The sequence below is a fragment of the Stegostoma tigrinum genome, chromosome 37, assembly GCF_030684315.1.
Source record: "Stegostoma tigrinum isolate sSteTig4 chromosome 37, sSteTig4.hap1, whole genome shotgun sequence".
Lineage (NCBI taxonomy): Eukaryota > Metazoa > Chordata > Chondrichthyes > Orectolobiformes > Stegostomatidae > Stegostoma > Stegostoma tigrinum.
The window spans coordinates 22789313-22812447 of record NC_081390.1 but is presented as its reverse complement, the minus strand read 5'-3'; the positions used below and the strand labels follow the sequence as shown (position 1 = coordinate 22812447).

The following is a 23135-nucleotide window of genomic DNA, read 5'->3' as shown; positions in this document are numbered from 1 at the left end:
CATGTGTATTATTTGCTAATGAAATGAACATTAAGTTGCTTGGAACAAAAGGTGACCTCTAATTTCAGTTCCTTTAAAGAAATTTCATGCTTGTGGCTTTTCACTTAAGCTTTGGCCCCCTTGTAAAGTTGCATTTTCACCTGGCACAGCCTTTTGTTCTGTGGGCGATCTTTGGAGTGACATGCTCATATGGCAAAACACACAAAGGAAATTTTCCCTGCTTTGTTCTTTCTTTCCCTGCCGCGAAAGCTTTGAAATGTGTTTTTGATGCTCAAGCTCAGAGCTTCCCAAATGGTATTACAAGAGCTGGAAGCGTGGAAATGATTTGTCAGTGTTGAGTACACAGCTGTCAGTTTTCTAAACCAAAAACTCAGCATAAAATGGATCATGATGAAAAACAAAAGTTGCTCAGCCACCACACCCAAAACATTAACTCTGATTTTTTTCTTCAGTCATGCTGCCAGATCTCCACCAACTTCTGATTTTGTTCGTGATTTACAGCATCCGCGGGTCTTACAGTTTTCTGTAAAATAGGTCATCTCCATTTCTGATGAAATGTTATATCCAGGCCCTACCTGCCCCCTCAGGTCTTTACAAAAGATTGCCATGAAGATTTTCCTCAATGTCTTGGACAATAGTCAATCTCCTTTTCCACCTCCTTAGGCATCCCCTTGGAATCAAGGGTGACCTGTTTCCACTCCAAGTAGTTGGGTTATCAAATGGCTGATAAATCCAATGTGGGATCTTCAGACTCTGCCACATATCGGGGCAACTAGTGCTTGGATCAAGGAGATGGGCTATCTTGGAGATTTGTGGGCTCCCTTCCTCACCCTCCACAGCATCATCTCTGCATCTTCTGCAAGACATCTCAAAGTGCTCAACACTTCCCTGAATGAACTGATTCCACATTGATCCATCACCAGCTGGGACTTCCCATGGACGAAATGATCTCTTCAGAAGCATTCTGAGGAGATGACCAAAGGATTCTCTATCCTTTATTAGCAGTCTCATATTCCAAAAAAAACAATTTTGGGAATCTTGGGTGTCATTCCAGCAGGATGTTGTGCCCGACAGAGCTGGTTTTGAGTGACTTTTAATTCTCATTTGTCCATGCGATGTAGATGTTACAGGCCTTTATTGGCCATCCAATTGCAGACGGTAGTTGAGAGTCAACCACATTACTGTGGGTTTCAAGTCACATGTAGACTAGACCAGGTAAAGATAACAAAGTGCGGAGCTGGATGAACACAGCAGGCCAAGCAGCATCTCAGGAGCACAAAAGCTGACGTTTCGGGCCTAGACCCTTCATCAGAAAAGGGGGATGGGGAGATGGCATGTTTCCTCCCCTAAATGAATCAAAAAAATTGTATAAGACAATTGATACGTGGTAACCATTAGACTAGTTTTTATTGAATTTCAGCTCATGTTTCCAAAGTTTAACATGGGATTCTGGATTACTAACTGGTGTCTTTACCACTATACCATCACATCAATTCTAGGCAGCTTTGCTGGAGAAGACACTGCTGTTTCACTATCTAACCTCTCCATCAGCTTCACAAGACTATCTTGGTCATTGTCACACTGTGTCTTTCTTTTTCAGTCCTTTGCCAGCTGCTCGGATAAAATGAGGGCTATAGGCTAAAAATTACAAAAATGCCTAGACAGAAAATAGATTTACATTTTTCTTGAGCAAAAACAGAAGTTGCTGGAAAAGCTCAGCAGGCCTGGCAGCATCTGTGAGGCAAAAAATCAGAGTTAATGTTTCGGGTTAAGGAACAGGTCCTGAGGAAGGGTCACCGGACCCAAAATCATAACTCTGATTTTTCTTCACAGATGCTGCCAGACCTGCTGAGCGTTTCCAGCAACTTTGTTCCTGATTTACAGCATCCGCAGTTCTTTCAGTTTTTAATTCATATTTTTCTTATTCATTCATGGAATGTGGACATGGCTGGTTGAGCCAGTATTTAGAATACATCCCAGCTTCCCTTGGACAGTTGGTGCTGAGCTGCCTTCTTGAGTCACTGCAGTTCATTTAGTGCAGGTACTCACACAATGCTGTTTGGGAGGGGGTTCCAGAATTTTGACCCAGTGACATTGAAGGAACAACAATATAGTTCCCCCGTATTTCATGCAGTTGTCTTTCTAGATGGAAGTGGTTGTGGGTTTGAAAGGTGCTGTCTAAGGATCCTTGATGAATTTCTGCACTGCATCTTGTAGATGGTACACACTGCTGCTACTGAGCATCAGTGGTGGAGGGAGTAGATGCGGTGCCAATCAAGGAGGCTGTTTTGTCCTGGACCATTGAATCCCAACAGTGTGGAAGCAGGCCATTCAGCTCATTGAGTCTACACCGATTCTCTGAAGAGCATCCCAAGCAGACCCACCTCCTTTTCCTACCCCTGCATATCTCATGGCTATTCCCACCTAGCCAGTACATCTCTGGACCTGAGAGCATGGCCACTCCACCTAACCTGCACCTCTTTTTGGACTGTGGGAGGAAACCAGAGCACACCCACATAAACACATACAAACAGTGTGCTGAGGGTGGTCCTTTTGCTGACCATCTGAGCCACTGTGCTGTCCAGGATGGCGTTGAGTTGCTGAGTTTTGTTAGAACTGCACCTTCAGTGATCTCACAAAGTTCCAAAGCACCTGACTGCCAGTGAAGTAATCGGAATGTTTTGTAAGAAAGGCAGCATTCACTGTGTGATTTACAGTGATGTAAAGATGAAAGTAACTGGCTCAGTACGATGTTGATTAAGGGATCCACCAATGATTCTGAGGAAATGGGATACATATTGGAAAAGGTCAAAGATTGCAGGGCAATGGGAAAAGAACGGAAGTGAACATAAGTGTGTTGGTCTTTCAATGCATTGGCACAGGCCTTCTAATACATAAAGCCAGGCAATGGAGGATGGAACCGGAGCTAATCTTTCCATAGACATAGTAGCAACTGCAGATGCTGGAGAATCTGAGATAACAAGGTGTGAAGCTGGATGAACACAGCAGGCCAAGCAGCATCAGAGGAGCAGGAAAGTTGACATTTCAGGCCGAGACCCTTCTTCAGAAAACTCTCGACCCGAAATGTCAACTTACTTGCTCCTCTGATGCTGCTTGGCCTGCTGTGTTCATCCAGCTTCACACCGTGTTACCTCTAATCTTTCCATAGTTGTTTAAGCATTCATTTATGAACATATATATTTAACAAATGCACCCCAACAGCTGTGGTCTGTCTGTTCCTATTTACAGGAGTATAATTGAATCCCCAGTTAATACACACCAGATGTGTATGTAATTAATTTGGGCACTCTGTCCCAATTGGCATGCTGTGTTGTACAATTTATAACTAATCTCAAGGTCTATTTATTGCAGGTAACAACAACGGTGCTTGTAAATATTTTGGATGAGAATGACAATCACCCTGCATTTCAACAACAACAATATGAAATCACCTTAGACGAAGGGCCATTCACCAAGCATTCTTTCAACCTGACTGTGAGTGCCACGGATCGAGATGAAGGCCCAAATGGGACGGTTACCTATGCCATTGTAGATGGCAATATTCATGACACATTCACCATACACAGTATAACAGTGAGTGTTTGCACTTAAGAGGAGTTATTGTGCTAGCGTGGGGGTGGGATAACTGGAAGGGTATTCATCATTGATCACTTGACCATTGATATGATAAATGTAGTTGGAAAGCTGGGCTGGTTTTAGGATGCAGTGGGGGGAGGGGAAGAGCTGGACTGGTTTTGGGATGCGGTGGGGGAAGGGGAGATTTTGAAGCTGGTGAAGTCCACATTGATACCATTGGCCGCAGGAACAGCAACTCATATTCCGCTTGGGACCCGAAAGTTGCAGGAACAGCAACTCATATTCCGCTTGGGAACCTTGCAGCCCAATGGTATCAATGTGGACTTCACCAGCTTCCAAATCTCCCCTTCCCCCACCGCATCCCAAAACCAGCCCAGTTCATCCCCTCCCCCCACTGCACCACACAACCAGCCCAGATCTTCCCCTCCACCCACTGCATCCCAAAACCAGCCCAACCTGTCTCTGCTTCCCTAAGCTGTTCTTCCTCTCACCCATCCCTTCCTCCCACCCCAAGCCGCACCTCCATCTTCTACCTACTAACCTCATCCCACCTCCTTGACCTGTCTGTCTTCCCTGGACTGACCTATCCCCTCCCTACCTCCCCACCTATACTCTCCTCTCCACCTATCTTCTTTTCTCTCCATCTTCGGTCCGCCTCCCCCTCTCTCCCTATTTATTCCAGTTCCCTCTCCCCATCCCCCTCTCTGATGAAGGGTCTAGGCCCGAAACGTCAGCTTTTGTGCTCCTGAGATGCTGCTGGGCCTGCTGTGTTCGTCCAGCCTCACATAAAATATAGTGACTGTATTTAGTAAGGTAACAATGACAACCTCATTATACAAAGCAAGATTCCACTGACAAATAAGTAATGTTAAGTATTTCTGATTGTTTGTTTTGGGGAGGAATGTTTAGTAGAGTTGTTCAGATGCTTCCTGAATCTTTATTTTTTGTCTGTGTGTAAGTTGCATTGAATTTTTGAAGAGATTCGTATCACAAGGCCAGTGAGTTTTCTCCTCTAACTCAGTTACCAAAGTCAGCACATTAACTACCTAGTCCACCCCTACTGTCTTACTCATATTCGACTCTAACTCCATTTTACCATACACTATTCCCAGAACTGTTGACCAGTGCTGGGATATCCTGGAATTGCTCAGCATCTCTGACACTCGTGCCATCTTTCCTAGCCTGTTGGGCACCCAGTCAAACACTGTCAGTCCACAGCTGCCCCACATAGTCCCTAACATTTGGACATGGCAGGCAGGGGTAAATGACACTCCACTTTTGGGCCAAAGACCTAGAGGCCCCTCTGGATGGGGTGGCAGTGAAGCAGAACATCATATTCCTGCAGGACCAACAGTGGAGACCATGACACCAGACCATGCCAGCCTGGCCTGAGGTCACCACTGGGTCAGTGCCGTCCTAGCCATTGGGAGGAATCCCGGAGCTGCAGGTGGAAGGACAATGACTTTCTCGACTGTGTCATCATTAGTGCCGCCTCCCATCATGGCAGCCTCTCGGCCTGGCATGGCAGCCTCTCGGCCTGGCATGGCCTCAGCTTGGATTTCCAGTTTTGAGGTGATTCCAAAGCAACCTCTCAGCCCCATGAACCTCAAGGTGAGGTCTAGCACCAACTGGAGCCAAGACCCAGTGTGTACTGGAGGCTAGGTGCCAGTTTGGTCTGGGTTGGAAGACCATTGTTCAGAACTTTTATTTCTGTAACACTGGACATTTAATTTCTCCATTTTCTAAGATCTTATATCGCTAGAAGCTGTACCTAAAATGGTGCTGTAGTTGGAGACTTACAAACTTTTCATTGTACATGTGACAATAAAGTTAATTCTAATTCTTTCTGATACCTCACATTGACTCCAATCTGTACAATCCTCACACCAACGCTCAGGCTCCTACCATTCTCACTATCACCTCCAATATCTTGCCCACCCACTCCAGTCCCCGACACCACTAACCCTGCATGCCTTCTGCGCTGCCCACTCACTCACTTGGACAGTTCCTCATCTGCACCAACAATAGCAGCTGTGCTACGCCCTCTTATCTCCTGCAATACTTGTCTCTGTCTCATTCCAGGAGGCAAACAGCCCACAGTAGGGCCGAAAGAGCCAAGAAGAATGGTAGGCTGCCTTACTTTCAGTTCTTTACCTTCCATCTGGACCCTGACTCTGACTGCCCCAAATGGCTGATGGACTGTACCCAAGCATGAACTGGCGTCATAAGTTGTGCTTGATTTACAGTGCCAGGACTGTTTGAATGATGGCTATCTCCCATGTTGTGATTATGCAAAGTGGCAAGGCAATACAAAAGTAACGTAAACCTGGTATCTCTGGGTGAGGGGGTTAAATGCAAAAAGGCAAGACAAGCCCTTACGAAGTGAGCATCCCGTCAGGCTTGGTGTGCAGCAAGCAGAGAACACGGAGATACAGCCTGGTGCAGTTCACGAGCTGGGGGTGTGTTTCTGAGCACACAGTGTCCTTAATGCAGCATTACTGTAAGAGTTCCTGGGGTAGCCTAAGGGGCAGCATTAAAGGGCAGAGTGTCCTGTGATTGGATCAGATATGTGCCAGGAGGGCTCATAGAGGCTGGTACACATCAGATGCCACTGTCCATGACCATGGCAGAGCATGTGCCTGAGCTAATGGTGCCTAGTGTCCAACATAAAGATCCTTTAGAGCAAGCTGTGAGCTGGACATCATGTTCCAAATCTTCACATGCGGGCTCCTCAGGCCAGGGCCTGGAGCATGCCTACTCCATTCACTTTACATTCCTGTTTTCACTCTCTCCATGATTATTTTTAATGTTTCCATTTTTTATGGTGCCTTACTTTCTTTTAACGTCATCAGCAGAAGGCATCTTCTCCCACCTCAGGCCAAGCAATGAGGTGGGTTCCAGTGGCCTGGAATTGATGTATAGGCCTAGCTGGGTGGTCTCCCAGTGTAGCAGTCTTGTGCAGGAAGAGTGGTCTTGGCCTGATGTGGTGGTCCCGTCTCTGCATGGAGGTCTAGTCCCAGTGCGGAGGTCTTGTCTTGGCATAGAGGTCACGTAGAGTCATGGAATAGCAATTTATCATTATGTGTATTCTTACAAAAAATAGGGTGAGAAGTTTTATAAGCCACCATACCACTGCACCTAAATTATTGACAGAAGTCAAAAAAAAGACAAGTAAAAGTTAATCGCAGTTTAATTAATGGCTCTTGGGTTCGGGTTACGCTGGAAAACCGGGCTTAAACTGCTAATCCGGCTTGAGAGGAAGAGAGGAAGCTGACACTGCCTGTCTCAGGAATCAGATGAGATGCCTCGGAAAAGAGTAGGGGCCTGAGAGTATTAGGTCCTGACCCCATCCTCTTCTTACAGAAATAATCAGTTCAGTGGCTCTGCCCACTCCCCTTAGATTTACACAAGGCTAGGATCACAGCTAGCATTTAGAGATGACCAGACGCAAACTGTAATCTCAGTGAGAGATACAACACAAATGTTGCACGGTAAAGAGACTTCAGGGCAGGTAACCAAGGAGTTGGTCAGAGAAGAAGAGGTTGAGGGGCAGGTATAGCAGGGTGTGAGTGGATGACGATTTAAAATTATATCTTTCAGGCCATTTATAAAGGATAATATTTTCACATGGAAATTATAGGCATTGTTGTATGCATTGGCAGCTTTTCTCGAGTCATAGAGTCCAACAGCATGGAAACAGACCCTTCAATCCAACTCAACCATGTCAACCAAGTTTCCAAAACTCAGCTAGCCCCACTTGCCTGCGTTTGGCCCATATCCCTCTAAACCTTTTCTATCCATGTACCTGTCCAAATGTCTTTTAGATGTTGAAACTTTACCTGCACGCACCACTTCCTCTAGCAGTTCATTCCGCTTATGAACCACTTACGAACCACTTGCCCTTGATATCAAGGCAGCAATCAACAAAATGTGGCATCAAGGAGCCTTGGTGAAGCTGGATTCAATGGGAATTCAAAGGAAAACTCTCCGCTTGCTGGAGTCAAAACCAGCAACAAATGAAGCCAGTTTTAACTGTTCGAGGTCAGTCATCTCAAAACATCTCTGTTCCATGCATCCTGCCCCCGTGGCAATTTGGCAGACCAAAGACCTTCCAAACTGAAATTTACACAACTTATCTTTTACTTTCAAAACAACCCCTTTGATAGTGTAGGCACCCCTGGGCTCTCTGATGAAGGGTCTAGGCCCGAAACGTCAGCTTTTGTGCTCCTGAGATGCTGCTTGGCCTGCTGTGTTCATCCAGCTCCACACTTTGTTATCTTCCCTTTGATAGTGTGATTTGCATATAAAACTTTAGGTTGTGAATCATATAAATATGAATTCTGGGTGGCACATGGAGTGACAAGCACTTCGTGAACTTTACCCTAAGAAGTGTTAACGAGCAAGTGTGAATGCCCATTCTCTTCTCACATTAAAAAGACTCAAACAGCATTTTGTTTTACAGTTCCTCAGATGTCCAAGGGCCAGTATAGACATTGAGTAAAAACTAATTCCTTGTTCTAGGGTCAGATTGAAGCAGTGAAGGAACTAGACTATGAGCTATGCCATGGCCGCTACACTCTCACCGTTACAGCCACTGACCGCTGTCTGAATCCACTGTGTCGCCTGACATCCACAACCACCGTAAGTACTGAAGATGGCAATGTTTTGGCTGAAGATCCGACTATCCATTAAATCTGAATGTGAATCATCAACAAGGTGGTGATGTTCAAACTGTCCACACAAGTTATTTTGACGAGTAATAGAAAGACTTGAATTTAGATAGAGCTGACATAGTAGAGGGACACTGTTTATCATAGAATCCCTACAGTGTGGAAGCAGGCCATTCGGCCCACCATGTCCACACCAATGGCCTGAAGAGCATACCCATCCCGTCCCCTATAACCCATATTTCCCATGGCCAACCCACCTAGCCTACACAGCCCTGGACACTATGGCCAATTTAGTCCACCCTAACCCGCACAGCTTTGGACTGGGAGAGGAAACCGGAGCACCCGGAGGAAACCCACACAGACCGAGGGAGAACATACAAACTCCACACAGACAGTCGCCCGAGGGTGGAATCAAACCCGGGTCCCTGGTGCTGGGAGGCGGCAGTGTTAACCACAGGAACACTATCACTCAGCTATGGAGTTTATGGACAATGCTAAACATCAATTCAAGAAGTTAGTTCCTCAAATACAACATTCAGTCATGAAACAGACATATTCTGCAGTGACGTGGTGTTCATAACAATCATTGGCTGTGCCTGAATGACAGTCTTCATTCCTTTATTTTCTCCTTTCTGGTTGTGCAGCTCCAACTCCCTTTCAGCTGTTTGCTAAATCCACTAACAGATGTAACCAGAGATTGAGAGGTGTATCTGATAATCCTGGGACTTGTCACATTTAATTGTTGGGATGAATAGAAAGGTTCATGCTGCAACTGTACAAAACGCTAGTGTGGCCTCATTTGGAATGTTGCGTGCAGTTCTGGTTGTCCCATTACAGGAAGGATGTGGAAGCATTGGAAAAGGTGCAGAGGAGATTTACCAGGATGTTGCCTGGTCTGGAGCGCAGGCCCTATGAAGAAAGGCTGAGGGACTAGAGTCTGTTCTCATTGGAGAGAAGGAGGCTAAGAGGGGATTTAATAGAGACGTACAAGATGATCAGAGGATTAGATAGGGTGGACAGTGAGAGTCTTTTTCCGAGGATGATGACTTCAGCTTGTACAAGGGGGCATAGCTACAAATTGAGGGGTGATAGATTTAAGACAGATGTCAGAGGCAGGTTCTTTACTCAGAAAGTGGTAATGGTGTGGAATGCCCTGCCTGCCAAAGTAGTTAACTCAGCCACATTAGGGGCATTTAAACAGTCCTTGGATAAGCATATGGATAATCCTGGGACTTGTCACATTTAATTGTTGGGATGAATAGAAAGGTTCATGCTGCAACTGTACAAAACGCTAGTGCGGCCTCATTTGGAATATTGCGTGCAGTTCTGGTCGTCCCATTACAGGAAGGATGTGGAAGCATTGGAAAAGGTGCAGAGGAGATTTACCAGGATGTTGCCTGGTCTGGAGCGCAGGCCCTATGAAGAAAGGCTGAGAGACTAGAGTCTGTTCTCATTGGAGAGAAGGAGGCTAAGAGGGGATTTAATAGAGACGTACAAGATGATCAGAGGATTAGATAGGGTGAACAGTGAGAGTCTTTTTCCGAGGATGATGACTTCAGCTTGTACAAGGGGGCATAGCTACAAATTGAGGGGTGATAGATTTAAGACAGATGTCAGAGGCAGGTTCTTTACTCAGAAAGTGGTAATGGTGTGGAATGCCCTGCCTGCCAAAGTAGTTAACTCAGCCACATTAGGGGCATTTAAACAGTCCTTGGATAAGCATATGGATAATCCTGGGACTTGTCACATTTAATTGTTGGGATGAATAGAAAGGTTCATGCTGCAACTGTACAAAATGCTAGTGCGGCCTCATTTGGAATACTGCGTGCAGTTCTGGTCGCCCCATTACAGGAAGGATGTGGAAGCACTGGAAAAGGTGCAGAGGAGATTGTGGGATAGTATAGGGGGAGGGGCTTAGATTAGTTCACAGGCCGGCGCAACATCGAGGGCCGAAGGGCCTGTTCTGCGCTGTATTGTTCTATGTTCTGTGTTCTATGTTCAAAAACTGGGTGCAGGGACAACGACTTTCAGATCCTAAAGTTGGAGCATGTGTGGAGTCCACAGCAAAGTTGATACTCCATCACTCAAGGGCAGGACATCCCCAAGGTCTTAAATTCTGTCTCTCCATGGAACCTTGTGATTCATTAGTTCCTTAAATTAATGGTCAACAATGTCCAGGCTTGCTCATTAACCGAACAGCAGCGTAATAATGTCCCTATACAGTACCCCTGTAATACGACTGCTCTCTACAATTTCAAGAGTTTCGATTTAAATCTACCCTTCACTTAATTTGCATACGTCTTAATCTAGGGTCTGAGACCTGATTGTTTAATCTCACACCACTGTCCCACCCCCGATTAGCAGCTAATTAAACTTTAACCAATAAAAATCCTCTATTCTCCTCCAGCTAATGGCCTGTTACTTGGATGGCACGGTGTCTCAGAGGTTAGCACTGCTGCTTCACAGCGCCAGGGACCTGGGCTCAACCTCACCCTCAGGCAGCTGTCTGTGTGGAGTTTGCACATTCTCCCCATGTCTGTGTGGGTTTCCTCCGGGTGCTCCTGTTTCCTCCCACAGTCCAAAGATGTGCAGGTTAGGTTGGCTGGCCGTGGGAAATTGCCCACAGTGTCCAGGGATATGCAGGTTAGGTGGATTAGCCATGGGAAATTCAGGGTTAAAGGGCCAGGGTTGGGTCTGGATGGGATCTTTTTCAAAGGGCTGGTGTAGAATTGATGGACTGAATGGCCTACTTCCACATGGTGGGGATCCTATGGCCATGGAGTTATGTTTTTAAATTTTTTGCTGAATATCGGTGGTGCTCAATGATTCAGAGTTTCTGCAATCTTTCAAGTCCTTATTTGAATTGGTTACTCCCCTAAAACTGGTAAGAATAGAAGGGATACTTGGATCATGAACTACACTCAGAGGAAACAAAATGTTTGATTCCCCTTCTGCAGCTGGAGTACGATTTAATAAGAGCTCAATGTCCAAGACAGACTTGTATACTGGGTTTGTTCTTCGAGCATAAATGCTCAAATTGTTAGCATGTAAACGATAAATCTGTCTTTTTCATTCTCCTATTGTAGGTACTAGTCAACGTGAATGACATCAATGATGTGGTGCCAAAGTTTCTTCACACTTACGAGGGTCCATTTGACATCACTGAGGGTCAACCAGGCCCCAGAGTATGGACGTTCCTTGCAGATGACCAAGATTCAGGCCCAAATGGGCAAGTAGAATATAGCATCATAGCAGGAGATCCCCTTAGTAAGTCTGAACAATGTCAGTTATATAATCTGTAAAGAGTTACAGAGCTGTGCAGTATGGAAACAGACCCTTTGTCCCAACTCGTCCAGGCTGACCAGATGTCCTAAATTAATCTAGTCCCATTTGCCAGCATTGTGCCCATATCTCGCTAAACCCTTCCTATTCATGCACCCACCCAGATGCCTTTTAAATGTTTTAAAGTGCCTCCACCACTTCCTCTGGCAGCTCATTTCATATATGCACCACCCTCTGTGTGAAAAAGTTACCCCTCAGGCCCCTTTTAAATCTCTCCTGTCTCACCTTAAACCTGTAGTTTTGGACTCCCTTACCTGAGAAAAACACCTTGGTTATTCACCCTAGCCATGATCCTCATCATTTTATAAAGCTCTATAAGGTAACCCCTCAGCCTCCCACCTCCAGGGAAAATAGCTCCAGCCTATTCAGGCTCTCCCGAGAGCTCAAATCCTCCAGTTGGAATAGCAGGGAGACCAGAATTGAAAGCAGTGCTCCAAAAGTGACGTAACAAATATTCTGTACTGCTGCATCATGACCTTCCAACTCCTATACTCAATGCACTGACCAATAAAGGCAAATGTACCAAACACTTTCTTACCTACCTGTTACTCCGCCTACAAGGAACTATGCACCTGACCCCAAGGTCTCTTTATTCTGCAACACTCCCAGGATCTTACAATTAAGTGTATATGTTTAGCTCTGTTTTGCCTTATCAAAATGCAACACTTCACATTTATCCAGATTAAACTTTACCTGCCTCTCCTCAGCCTATCAGTCCATCTGGTGAATGTCCCTTTGTACTCTGAGGTAATCTTCTTCACAGTCCACTACACCACAAACTTTGGCATAATCTCCAAGTTTAAGAACCATTCCTCCTATATTCACATCCCAAATAATTTATATAAATGACCAAAAGCAGTGGACCCAGCACCAATCCTTCAGGCACACCGAAAGCATGGGGCTTTCAGTAACTGACAGACTTTATGTGATGTCCAATCATATGGATGCATTCTAAAGCATTTAGTTTGTGAATTGCTTTGAGGAAGTGCTGTGTTAACAGCTGGCATTTCTATAACAGGAAGCTAGTACATTGATGCTGAAATACTGATAGCATCAGATGAAGTAACAGAACATTAAAATAGACGGAAAGAATTCCATAAGGTCACACAAGCAGCTATGATTCTAGGATTTTGAAAATATGCAAACTCTTTGTTGTTTAAATTAAAATAGATTATGAGTCAGTAACTGCTACTAGTGTGGAGTAACATGTAAGAAAATGACTTGTTCGTTCAACGAACCAGCATGGACACACTGGGGCAAATGGCCTTGTTCTGTGCTATAATCATTTGATGATACAATGATTTATAAATTTTTCATAGCCAAAGGATGTCTCAGAGCAATTAGCAGCCATTGAGGCACTTTTGAAGTGTGGTCAGTATTCTCAGTTGGAAACATGGCAGTCTGCTTGTACTCAGCAAGCTCCTGCCAAGGGCGGTGTTGGTTGAGAGATAAATATTGGCGAGGGCACCGTGGAGATATCCTCTGCCCTTCCTCAAAATGGAACCACTTACATCCATCCATGTGAGAAGGCAGGTAGGAGCTGAATTCAATATCTTGTCAGAGAGAGAGTGAGAGACAGAGCCTCCAGTCACACAGCACTGAGCTGAGAGTACCAGCCGAGATTTCAGTGCTCCAGTGGGAACTGAACCGGCCGCTTACTGACTCTGAGGCGTAGGTGCTGTTTGCTGAACCATTGGCTGGCAAAATGCAAGTAGGATCTATTTATATGTTCATTCATAACATTTGCAAATATCTTAGTCCTCCAGAGCTGCTCAAGTTAGCAGAAAAACACAGGCCCATTAAATAGAGGAGATGCCGTCCCTAATGAACAAAGTCACGCTTAAAGTAATAATTAAAAATTCCATATGTGGCAATTCGGAGAAGCACATGCTTTAAGAAGAATTCAGATCAACATGTTAATTGGAAAAACATTCATGGTCCTACAAAGGACATTTGTGTCCTAATTTTTATCATTTAGTTTCTACACACAGCACAATAGCAAGAGGGTCAAAATCCTAGAAATCACTCCTTTAATGGCACTGTAGGTCTACCTGCACCATATGGACCGCAGCAGTTCAAGAAGGCAGCTCACCACCACCTTCTCAAGAGCAACTCGAGATGGGCAGTAACATGCTGGCCCAGACAGTAACGTCTACATGCTGTGGGTGAATAAAACAAAATCAAGGATGACAGTGTTGGCAAACAAGACGGTACACAAAGATTATATTCTATGATAGAAAACAAGAGGAAAAAAGAATGCAAACGTTAACAAAGGAGAAGAATATGTTCTGATGAGTGTAACTTCTGGGTAATTGTTCCCAGTTGCATGTTCTAGCCAATGGCTTTTACAGGCTCTGCAGATAATGCCTTAGGAATGGGGCAGGTCTTCCAACCAACATTCCCTTTTTCTTGATTCACAGATGAATTCATTATTTCTCCAGTAGAAGGGGAGCTCCGCGTGCAAAGAGGTGCTGAGTTGGATCGAGAAAGCATTGCATTTTATAACTTAACCATTATGGGCAAAGACAGAGGCACACCAGCTCTGAGCAGTACGGTCAGTCCTTAACTTGTTCATACCCCTTGTTTTATAATAGCTTAACATGTATTACTGCCATCAAGCTTTACCTATTGTCCATTAATTTTGGGACAGTAACTTATATCAGGCAATAGCAGGGATAGGCATGTGGCGGAACTTGCCTGTTTCCCCATTACCTCAGCCCAATTCTTGCTCGATCTTTCTAAATTTCTTGCTCTCTTTCATTTCTTTGTACTTTCATTTCTATTCTTCTTCCGTCATTCTTTCTCCCCTCCCTCTCTCCTTTCTTTCCTTCAGTTATGCCCTCACAAGGCTAGCATGGACCATGGTTTCAGCCTTGAGATTATGTCCCACATGAGACAGGGACCCACTGGTCAAAGACACCTAGATACTTCTGAAGTGCAGTCAATGGCTCTTGCAAAAAGTGGTGTTGATTGAGGGATAAATATTGGCCAAGGCCCCATGGAGATCTCCGCTGCCCTTCCCCAAAAGGGAACGTCTTACATCTGTTCATGATGTGGACGTGCCGGTTGTTGGACTGGTGTGGATAAAGCCAGAAGTCACATGACACAGGTCACCTGACAAAGAAGCAGCGCTCCAAAAGCTTATGATTTTAAATCAACCTGTTGGGTGCGCAACTTCTGACTTTACATCCATCCACGTGAGAAGGCAAGCGGGAGCTCAGTGTCTTGTCAAAAGCTGGGTCAAAGCATTCTGCCACAGCTTCAGGAGGTCCTGCCTTTCACCACCACCAGTAAAGTCACAGGTCAAGATTTTGAAATCACGTTCAGATTTAGAACTTTAAGTTTCTGGTTCCTTTCTGCTGATTTTCTTGAACAATTTAATCGAAGATTCTCAGCTACTGACAGCAACAAATTAAAGTCTACGTCAAGCTCACGGGCTCGGATAACTCTCCAGCTCACCCACTAAAACTTACAACCCAATTAGACATCAGGCTTTATGGTCAGGCCCAAATTTGATTCACAAATCCTTGAACCTACAAGTAGTGTCTTACCTTGAGCCCCGTTTTGTGGCGGAGAAGCTTGAGATGCAGTGTCAGCCTAAGTGTGATTTTGAAGCGGTTTACTTATTGGGAAAAGATTGATTAAATCTGGTGATAAGGACCACCTATGCCCCTTCTCTCTCTGTGACTCATTTGGATTATAGCATCCCATTCCAGAACGGGGAATTTATTAGAATGGTACTGGAGACCGGTCAAGTTTATGTAGGGAATCTGGGAATCTTCCCCTTTGAGCAGGAAAACGTCAGTGTCAATACAATGCAGGAGTTCATAATCAAGAAGGCCTTGGATCAAGTAAAGAAGCTTCCCTCTTGCTTTATTGAACAGAGGACACAGATTTCAGGCCATTGACAAAAGAGTTTTTATGCTGTGAGCTGTTACAATCTGGAACACACAGTTTGAAAGTGTGCTGGAAGCTTGTGTCTTTCCAAAGGCAGATGCTTGAGGTGGAGACATTTGCCAAGCTATGGGGGTAAGGGCAGGGTGAGTAACCCTGGTTGGATAGCTGTTCAAACAACCAGCAGAGACATGATGCTCTGAATGGACTGCTCTGTGCTGTAAAATCCTCTGGTTCTATTCTGTGCAGGTCCTGGTGGGTGTTCACGTCCTGGACATAAATGATAATGATCCTGTGCTCCAGAACATTCCGCGGAATTGCACCTTCAGTGAAAACACAGCTGTGTCCACAAGCATTACCAGAATTTTGGCCACTGACATTGACAGTGGGCACAATGCCCTCCTGACCTTTAGTATCACTGCAGGAAACATTGAAAATGCCTTCTTCATCAATAAAACAGTTAAGTATCTTCTGGGCTTAAGTACACAGATGTGACATGAATGATATTAAGATTGAATCAGACATGAAATACAAAGTCTTTTTCACCCACTAGGCCCTCTACTCACTGATCTATATTGTTAAATCTTAGCTTCATGTTGAAATTCAAAATTCTCCCCTACTTCTCTAACTAGCATCAGCCCCACAACCTCCAAAACCTTTGTGTTCTTTAGGATGAGTCTACATGGTTTTGAGAAAGGGAAATAATGTATTAACAAACAGGAAACCGAGGGCAGACAGTATGAAGCTGGAGGAACACAGCAGGCCAGGCAGCATGAGAGGAATAGGAAATCTGACATTTCAGGTCGGGACCCTTCTTCAGAAATGGGGAGTGGGAAGGCAGCTGGGAAATAAATAGAGAGGTGAGGGGCGGGGCTGGGCAAGGTAGGCAGGATGGTGATTGTTAAGTGCAGGTAGGAAATGGTGGGGATTGGTTGGTGAGGTTGGAGGGGTGGATAGGTGGGAGAGAAGATGGACAGGTTGTGTCAGCTCAAGGAGGTGGGGATGAGAGGGAGGGTTGGACACAGGATGAGGCGGAGGTTTGGGAGATTCTGAAACTGATAAAATCCGTATTTAGGCCTTCGGGCCGAAGTCTCCCTCGGTGGATTGTGAGTTTGCAGGTGGTGTCATTGTGACACTGGAGGCAGGCCAGGATGGACGTATCACCCAGGGAGTGGGAGGGGGAGTTGAAATGATTTGTGACTGGACGGGGTTGTCATTTGTCGCGAACAAAGCGCAGATGCTCTACAAAGCGGTCTCCGAGCCTCTGCTTGGTCTCACTGATGTAGAGGAGGCCACAACAGGAGCAGCAGATGCAATAGGCCACATTTGCAGATGTGCAGGTGAACCCCTGTTGGATATGGAAGGTTTGCTTTGTGCCATGAATGGGGGTGAGGGATGAGGTGTATGGACAGGTGTACAACTTCCTGCGGTTGCAAGGAAAGGTGCCCGGATTCATGAAATTCACCTGTTTTAAAGTCTCCCCACCCCCAGCCTCATCCCATGTCCACCCTCCCTCTCATCCCCACCTCCTTGACCTGACACAACCTGTCCATCTTTTCTCCCAGCTACCCACCCCTCGAATCCCACTGACCAATCCCCACCACCTAACTGCTGTCACCTATCACCATCCCACTTGCCTTCCCCAAAACCACCCCTCCCCTCTCTATTTATTTTCGAGCTCAACCCTTCCCATTTCAGAAGAAGGGTCCTGACCCGAAACGTCAGCTTCTCTGCTCCTTTGATGCTGTGCTCCTCCAGCACCACACTGTGTTGTCTCTGACTCCAGCATCTGTCGTTCTTGCTATCTCTGAGGAAACAGACAGTAGTTGTTCTGAATGGGGTGCTACAGGGTTTAGGCCTGGGGCCCCCACTTCTGCAATCTATATAAGTGACTTGGATGAAGGAACCAAAGGTATGATTGCTAAATTTGCTGATGACGCAAAGATTGATAGGAAGGGAAGTTGTGAAGAAGGCACAAGACAGTTTCAAAGAGATATTGATGGGTTAAATGAGTGGGCAAAAATGTGGCAAATGGAATGTAATGCAGGAAAATGTGAAGTTGTCCATTTTGTTTGGAAGAATTATGTTATCTAAATGGTCGGAGATTGCAGAGATACAGTGTGCGCTATCTTGGGCAATAATCGCAGAATGATAGTCTGCAGGTCCAGCAATTAACCAGGAAAGCTCATAAAATGCTATTGTTTGTTGCCACGGAATTTGATAAAGAAGGAAGGAAAGTTATGCTTCAGTTATACAGGGCATTAGTAAAACCAGTTCTGGAGCACTGTATACAGTATCTTTCTTAGGATGCCCCTTATTTAAGGAAGGATATAAATACATTGGGAGCAGTTCAGTGAAGGATTGCCAGACTTGCACCTGCAATGCGAGGCTTGTTGCAACAGAACAGATTCGACATGCTAGGCTGGTATCAGCTGAGGCTTCACAGAGTAAGAGATGGATTGATTGAAATATTTAAGATCCTGAGAATTTTTGACAGACTAGACATGGAATTACACTAATGAAAGAAGCCAGAACTTGGGGATGACTGCTTAAAAACAGCTGTCCATTTAAGTCAGAGATAAGCAGAATTTATTTTTCTCTAAGGGTCATGAGCCTTTGGAACTTTTCAAAACATGGTGAAAACAAAGAGTTTGAATATTTTTAACGGCGTGTAGGAGGGATTCTTATTCAGTAAAGACTGAAAGGTTATTGGGTTCCCCCCGCAGTGGCCGAGAACACCCTTGACCGCGTCTCCCGCATTTCCCGCAACACATCCCTCACACCCCGCCCCGCCACAACCGCCCTCAGAGGATCCCCCTCGTTCTCACACACCACCCACCAACCTCCGGATACAATGCATCATCCTCCGACACTTCCGCCATCTACAATCCAACTCCACCACCCAAGACATTTTTCCACCCCCACTCTTGCCTGCCTTCCAGAGAGACCACTCTCTCCGTGACTCCCTTGTTCGCTCCACACTGCCCTCCAACCCCACCACACCCAGCACCTTCCCCTGCAACCACAGGAAATGCTACACTTGCCCCCACACCTCCTCCTTCACCCCCATCCCAGGCCCGAAGATGACTTTCCGCATTCAGCAGAGGTTCACCTGCACATCTGCCAATGTGGTATACTGTATCCATTGTACCCGGTGTGGCTCCCTCTACACTGGGGAAACCAAGCGGAGGCTTGGGGATCGCTTTGCAGAACACCTCCGCTCGGTTCGCAATAAACAGCTGCACCTCCCAGTCGCGAACCATTTTAACTCCCCCTCCATTCTTCAGACGACATGTCCATCATGGGCCTCCTGCAGTGCCACAATGATGCCACCCAAAGGTTGCAGAAACAGCAACTCATATTCCGCTTGGGAATATGAGTTCCATTGATACCAATGGTATCAATGTCGACTTCACCAGCTTCAAAATCTCCCCTTCCCCCACTGCATCCCAAACCCAGCCCAGTTCGTCCCCTCCCCCCATTGCATCACACAACCAGCCCAGCTCATCCCCTCCCCCCACTGCATCCCAAAACCAGCCCAGCCTGTCTCTGCCTCCCTAACCAGTTCTTCCTCTCACCCATCCCTTCCTCCCACCTCAAGCCGCACCTCCATTTCCCACCTACTAACCTCATCCCACCTCCTTGACCTGTCCGTCTTCCCCGGACTGACCTATCCCCTCCCTACCTCCCCACCTATACTCTCCTGTCCTCCTACCTTCTTTTCTCTCCATCTTCAGTCTGCTTCCCCCTCTCTCCCTATTTATTCCAGAACCCTCTCCCCATCCCCCTCTCTAATGAAGGGTCTAGGCCTGAAACATCAGCTTTTGTGCTCCTGAGATGCTGCTTGGCCTGCTGTGCTCATCCAGCTCTACACTTTGTTATCTAAGGTTATTGGGGAGGCTGGAGAGTACAGTTGAGGTCACAACTAGATCAGCCATGATCAGAGGGCATAACAGGTCTGAGGGTCTGAGTGAACTAGCCATGCCCCTTCTGCATTTCTTCCTGCATGGGGATCCAAATTGATTGTTTGTGATTCCTTGATAACGTTAATGTTGCCTGTGATATTTCTTTTACAGACTGGAGTCATTTATGTCAACAGACCATTGGATAGAGAGCAGATTGCTGAATACAAGCTCACCATCACAGTCAAAGACAACCCAGAAAACCCAAGACATGCTCGAAGAGTAATTATTTTCAGCCCTATCAGACTCGTATCTGCACCATCATCTTTAGCATTTAGAGTTACATTGCACATGTGATTAAAATGTCAGAATGATGTGCACATTTATTAATCATAGACCGATCAGGATCATAAAATTGTATGCGGAGGGTCTTGTGATGCAATGGTAGAGTCCCAACCGCTGAGTCAGCAGCTCAAAGTTCACATCCGACCACAAAGTAGTTGTAGGTGTGTCATTACAGATCTGAACCAGTTGGTTAAAACGGTATAGTGCACCAGTTTAGATGTAGCTAATAAATAGTTGTCAACCACATGAGCTCTCAAACATATTCCATCACTGAATAAGGTCATGCCTGATTTAATAAGTTCACCACATCTCCCATTCCTCGATTCACTTAAGAGTCCAAATATATATCAATTACTCTGCAACTTAGCCTCCCTTTGGGGTAGAGAAGTCAGATTCACACCCTTCTGAGGGAATAAATTTCTCTAAGACTTCTAGGTCCTGGATGGCTGTCTCCTTAACTCAGGTTATCCTGACATAGTCTGATTCATAAATGTTACTATGTCCCACCCACCTTCCCCAATCCCACCCCTCCTCTCTCTATTTATTTCCAAGCTCCCTTCTCCCTCCCTCATTTCTGAAGAAGGGTCCCGACCAGAAACATCAGCTTTCCTGCTCTTCTGATGCTGTCTGGCCTGCTGTGTTCCTCCAGCTCCACACTGTGTTGTCTCTGATTCCAACGTCTACGGTTCTTACAATCTCTGAAAATTACCTTGCTTCTCTGCTTTTTCCCATAACCCTGCAAAGATTAAAGGTCTACCAGATCCTGTTTTGAAAGCTAGTTCTTTAGCTGATCCACTATCCTTTTTAGGCAATGGATTCCAGATCAGAACAGCTCACTCCTTAAGCGTATGTTTGGCTAATTATCATAACATTTCAGACAGCGTGGGCTCACACAGTTAGGATTTGGAAATGCGGAGAGATCTGCACAAGTCGAGGGTGTATTTGCTGGAACAGCAATTGTAAAGGTAGAATCTAGCGGATCCAATTTCAGATGCTTTGTATGTTAAAGAGGAAAAGTTTTTTTCACTTTGCAGTGAAACTGTAACAAAGGTGCATAACCCAGTCACCATTCGGCTCATCATGTCTGCAGCAGCTATTCAAATGAACATCATTACCCAGTACCAATCTCCTGCTTTCTCCCAGTTGGTTCTATCCAAATCATCTTCCAATCCCTTCTTGAATGCTTCAGTTTGAACCTGCCACCGAGGAAAGGTAGGGTGAGGATAAAATAAAGTGTTTGATTCCAAACCTTATTTGAATTGATTGTTTTTGTTAGCTAAGGCAGTCAAGGGTATAGAACCCAAGATGAGTAGATTCAGTGAAGAAGTGTCCCAGTCTTGATCTAATTGAGTGATAGAATGTGTTTTAGGAACTGAATGGCCTCCACTTGCACCCATGTTCCTGGAATATAAAATCCATTCAAATCAAGTTAATCACATGGAATTATAGAAAATAGGAGCAGGATTAGGCCATTCAGCCCATCAAGGTACCTCCACCATTCAATATGATCATAGGCATAGAGTCATGCAGGGTGGAAGCAGACACTTCGGTCCAACCAGTCCATGCCAACTATAATCTGAAACCAAATTAGCCCCTCATGCCCACTCCTGGCCCATGTTCCTCCGAACCTTTCCTATTTGTGTACTTATCTAATTAATGCATTGTGGAACTGGAGGAATACAGCAGGGCAGGCAGCATCAGAGGAGCAGGAAAGTCAATGTTTCAGATTTACGCCCTTCATCAGGGTACAAACCCGGAACGTCGACTTTCCTGCTCCTCTGATGCAGCCTGACCTGCTGTGTTCCTTCAGCTCCACATTGTATTAACTCTGATTCCAGCTTCCACAGTTCTTACTATCTCCATGCACTTATCTAAGTGTCTTTTACAACATTGTAATTGTACCCACACCCATCACTTCCTCAGGAAAATCATTCCACACACAAACCACCCACTGTGTAAAAAATTGTCCCCCAAGGCTTTTTTAAATGTCTTTCCTCTCATCTTAAAAATGTGCCCCCTCGTTTTCAAATCCCTTTTGGCTGATCCTTTATTTAATGCGATATTGCCACGTCCTCCCCATGCCCTTGACACCTGGAGCTACTAAACAGCTATCTTTTTCTTTCTTAAATACATTCAGTCACCTCTTGTGGTAGAGAATTCCACAGGTTCACCAGCATTTGAGTGAAGAAATTTCTCCTCATCTCAGTTGAAATGGGCTAGCATGCATTCTGAGCTGGTCACCCCCTGTTTTAGACCCCGCAGTCAGGGGAGGGATCATCTCAGCATCAAGACTGTCCAGCCCTGTCAGAATTTTATATGTTCCAATGGCATCCCCTCTCATTCTTCCAAACACAATGTTACAAAAGAAATTCACTGGAAGAAAGAAGATGCCAGGAAAGTGATATTAAGGTGGATAAAATGGAACCAACCCAGGTATAATGAAGATGCACATCCTGGACTGAAATATTCATGTATTCTAGGTATTCTGATGAAAATACAAACCACGAGATAAAGGCTTAATTTCTTGATGCCAGGGCTCTGTTATGCTCCATTTTGAGCAATATTACTTATTTCCTTAATTCATTCATAGGCTAGGCAGCATTTATTGTCCATCCCGAATTGCATAGCAGGCAGTTAAGAGACAACCACATCGCAGTGGGCCTGGAGTCACATGTAGGCCAGACCAGATGAGAATGGTAGTTTCCTTCCCAAAAGGGCAATAGTGAACCAGATGGGTTTTTCTGACAATCGACAATGGTTTCACAGTCGTCATTAGATTCCTAATTCCAGATATGTTCATTGAATTCAGATTCCACCATCTGCCATTATCAGGATTCCAGCCTGGGTCCCCAGAACACTATCTGGGTCATGACAGTGTCATGCACAGAGACCCACTCTTTGCAAACAAAAGGAATTTGCTCAAGCCTTGCAGCTTTTCTGATTAACCCAGGAGCTGGAGATACCGATTGGATATTGTTGCTTTGTCCATGGCAACAGCTTGGCTAATCAGCATTGACTTGCCAACCAATCAACATCCTTTTCTCTGAGAGTATAAATTATTGTGATTTGACATTTGTACAGTTGTCCCAATGAATGCAAAACAAAAAGCTTCTGCAACAGTTCTCTATTTTCTGCAACATTCAAAATGTAATTTGTTTTCATCAGGTGCCTCAATCCTAAGATTGCATCACTGCTTTGACCTCGTTCCGGGACAGTTGGCATTTTTGGGATAATTTTAATTTGTGACTTTGCAGTCACCGTAAGCTTGAAGTGGAAGCCACTGCAGAATGGACCAGCAGTGTGTCAGTGCTGAAAGGATAGGAAAGGACAGATTATTAATGAGTATTTTTTCATGAATTATTGACAATTTCCATTGCTCCCCGAA

The 23135-nt window shown here is 45.2% G+C and overlaps 1 protein-coding gene across 1 annotated transcript in view; it reads left to right on the top strand.

Annotated features, from left to right (window-relative positions):
• Positions 1-23135, top strand: part of cdh23 (cadherin-related 23) — an 807091-nt gene that overhangs the window by 711630 nt on the left and 72326 nt on the right. Inside the window, exons 37-42 of the mRNA XM_059640347.1 lie at positions 3373-3594; positions 8119-8238; positions 11354-11534; positions 14030-14163; positions 15753-15962; positions 19580-19687. Coding sequence (XP_059496330.1) covers positions 3373-3594; positions 8119-8238; positions 11354-11534; positions 14030-14163; positions 15753-15962; positions 19580-19687 — 975 coding nt within the window. The remainder of the gene's footprint in view (positions 1-3372; positions 3595-8118; positions 8239-11353; positions 11535-14029; positions 14164-15752; positions 15963-19579; positions 19688-23135) is intronic.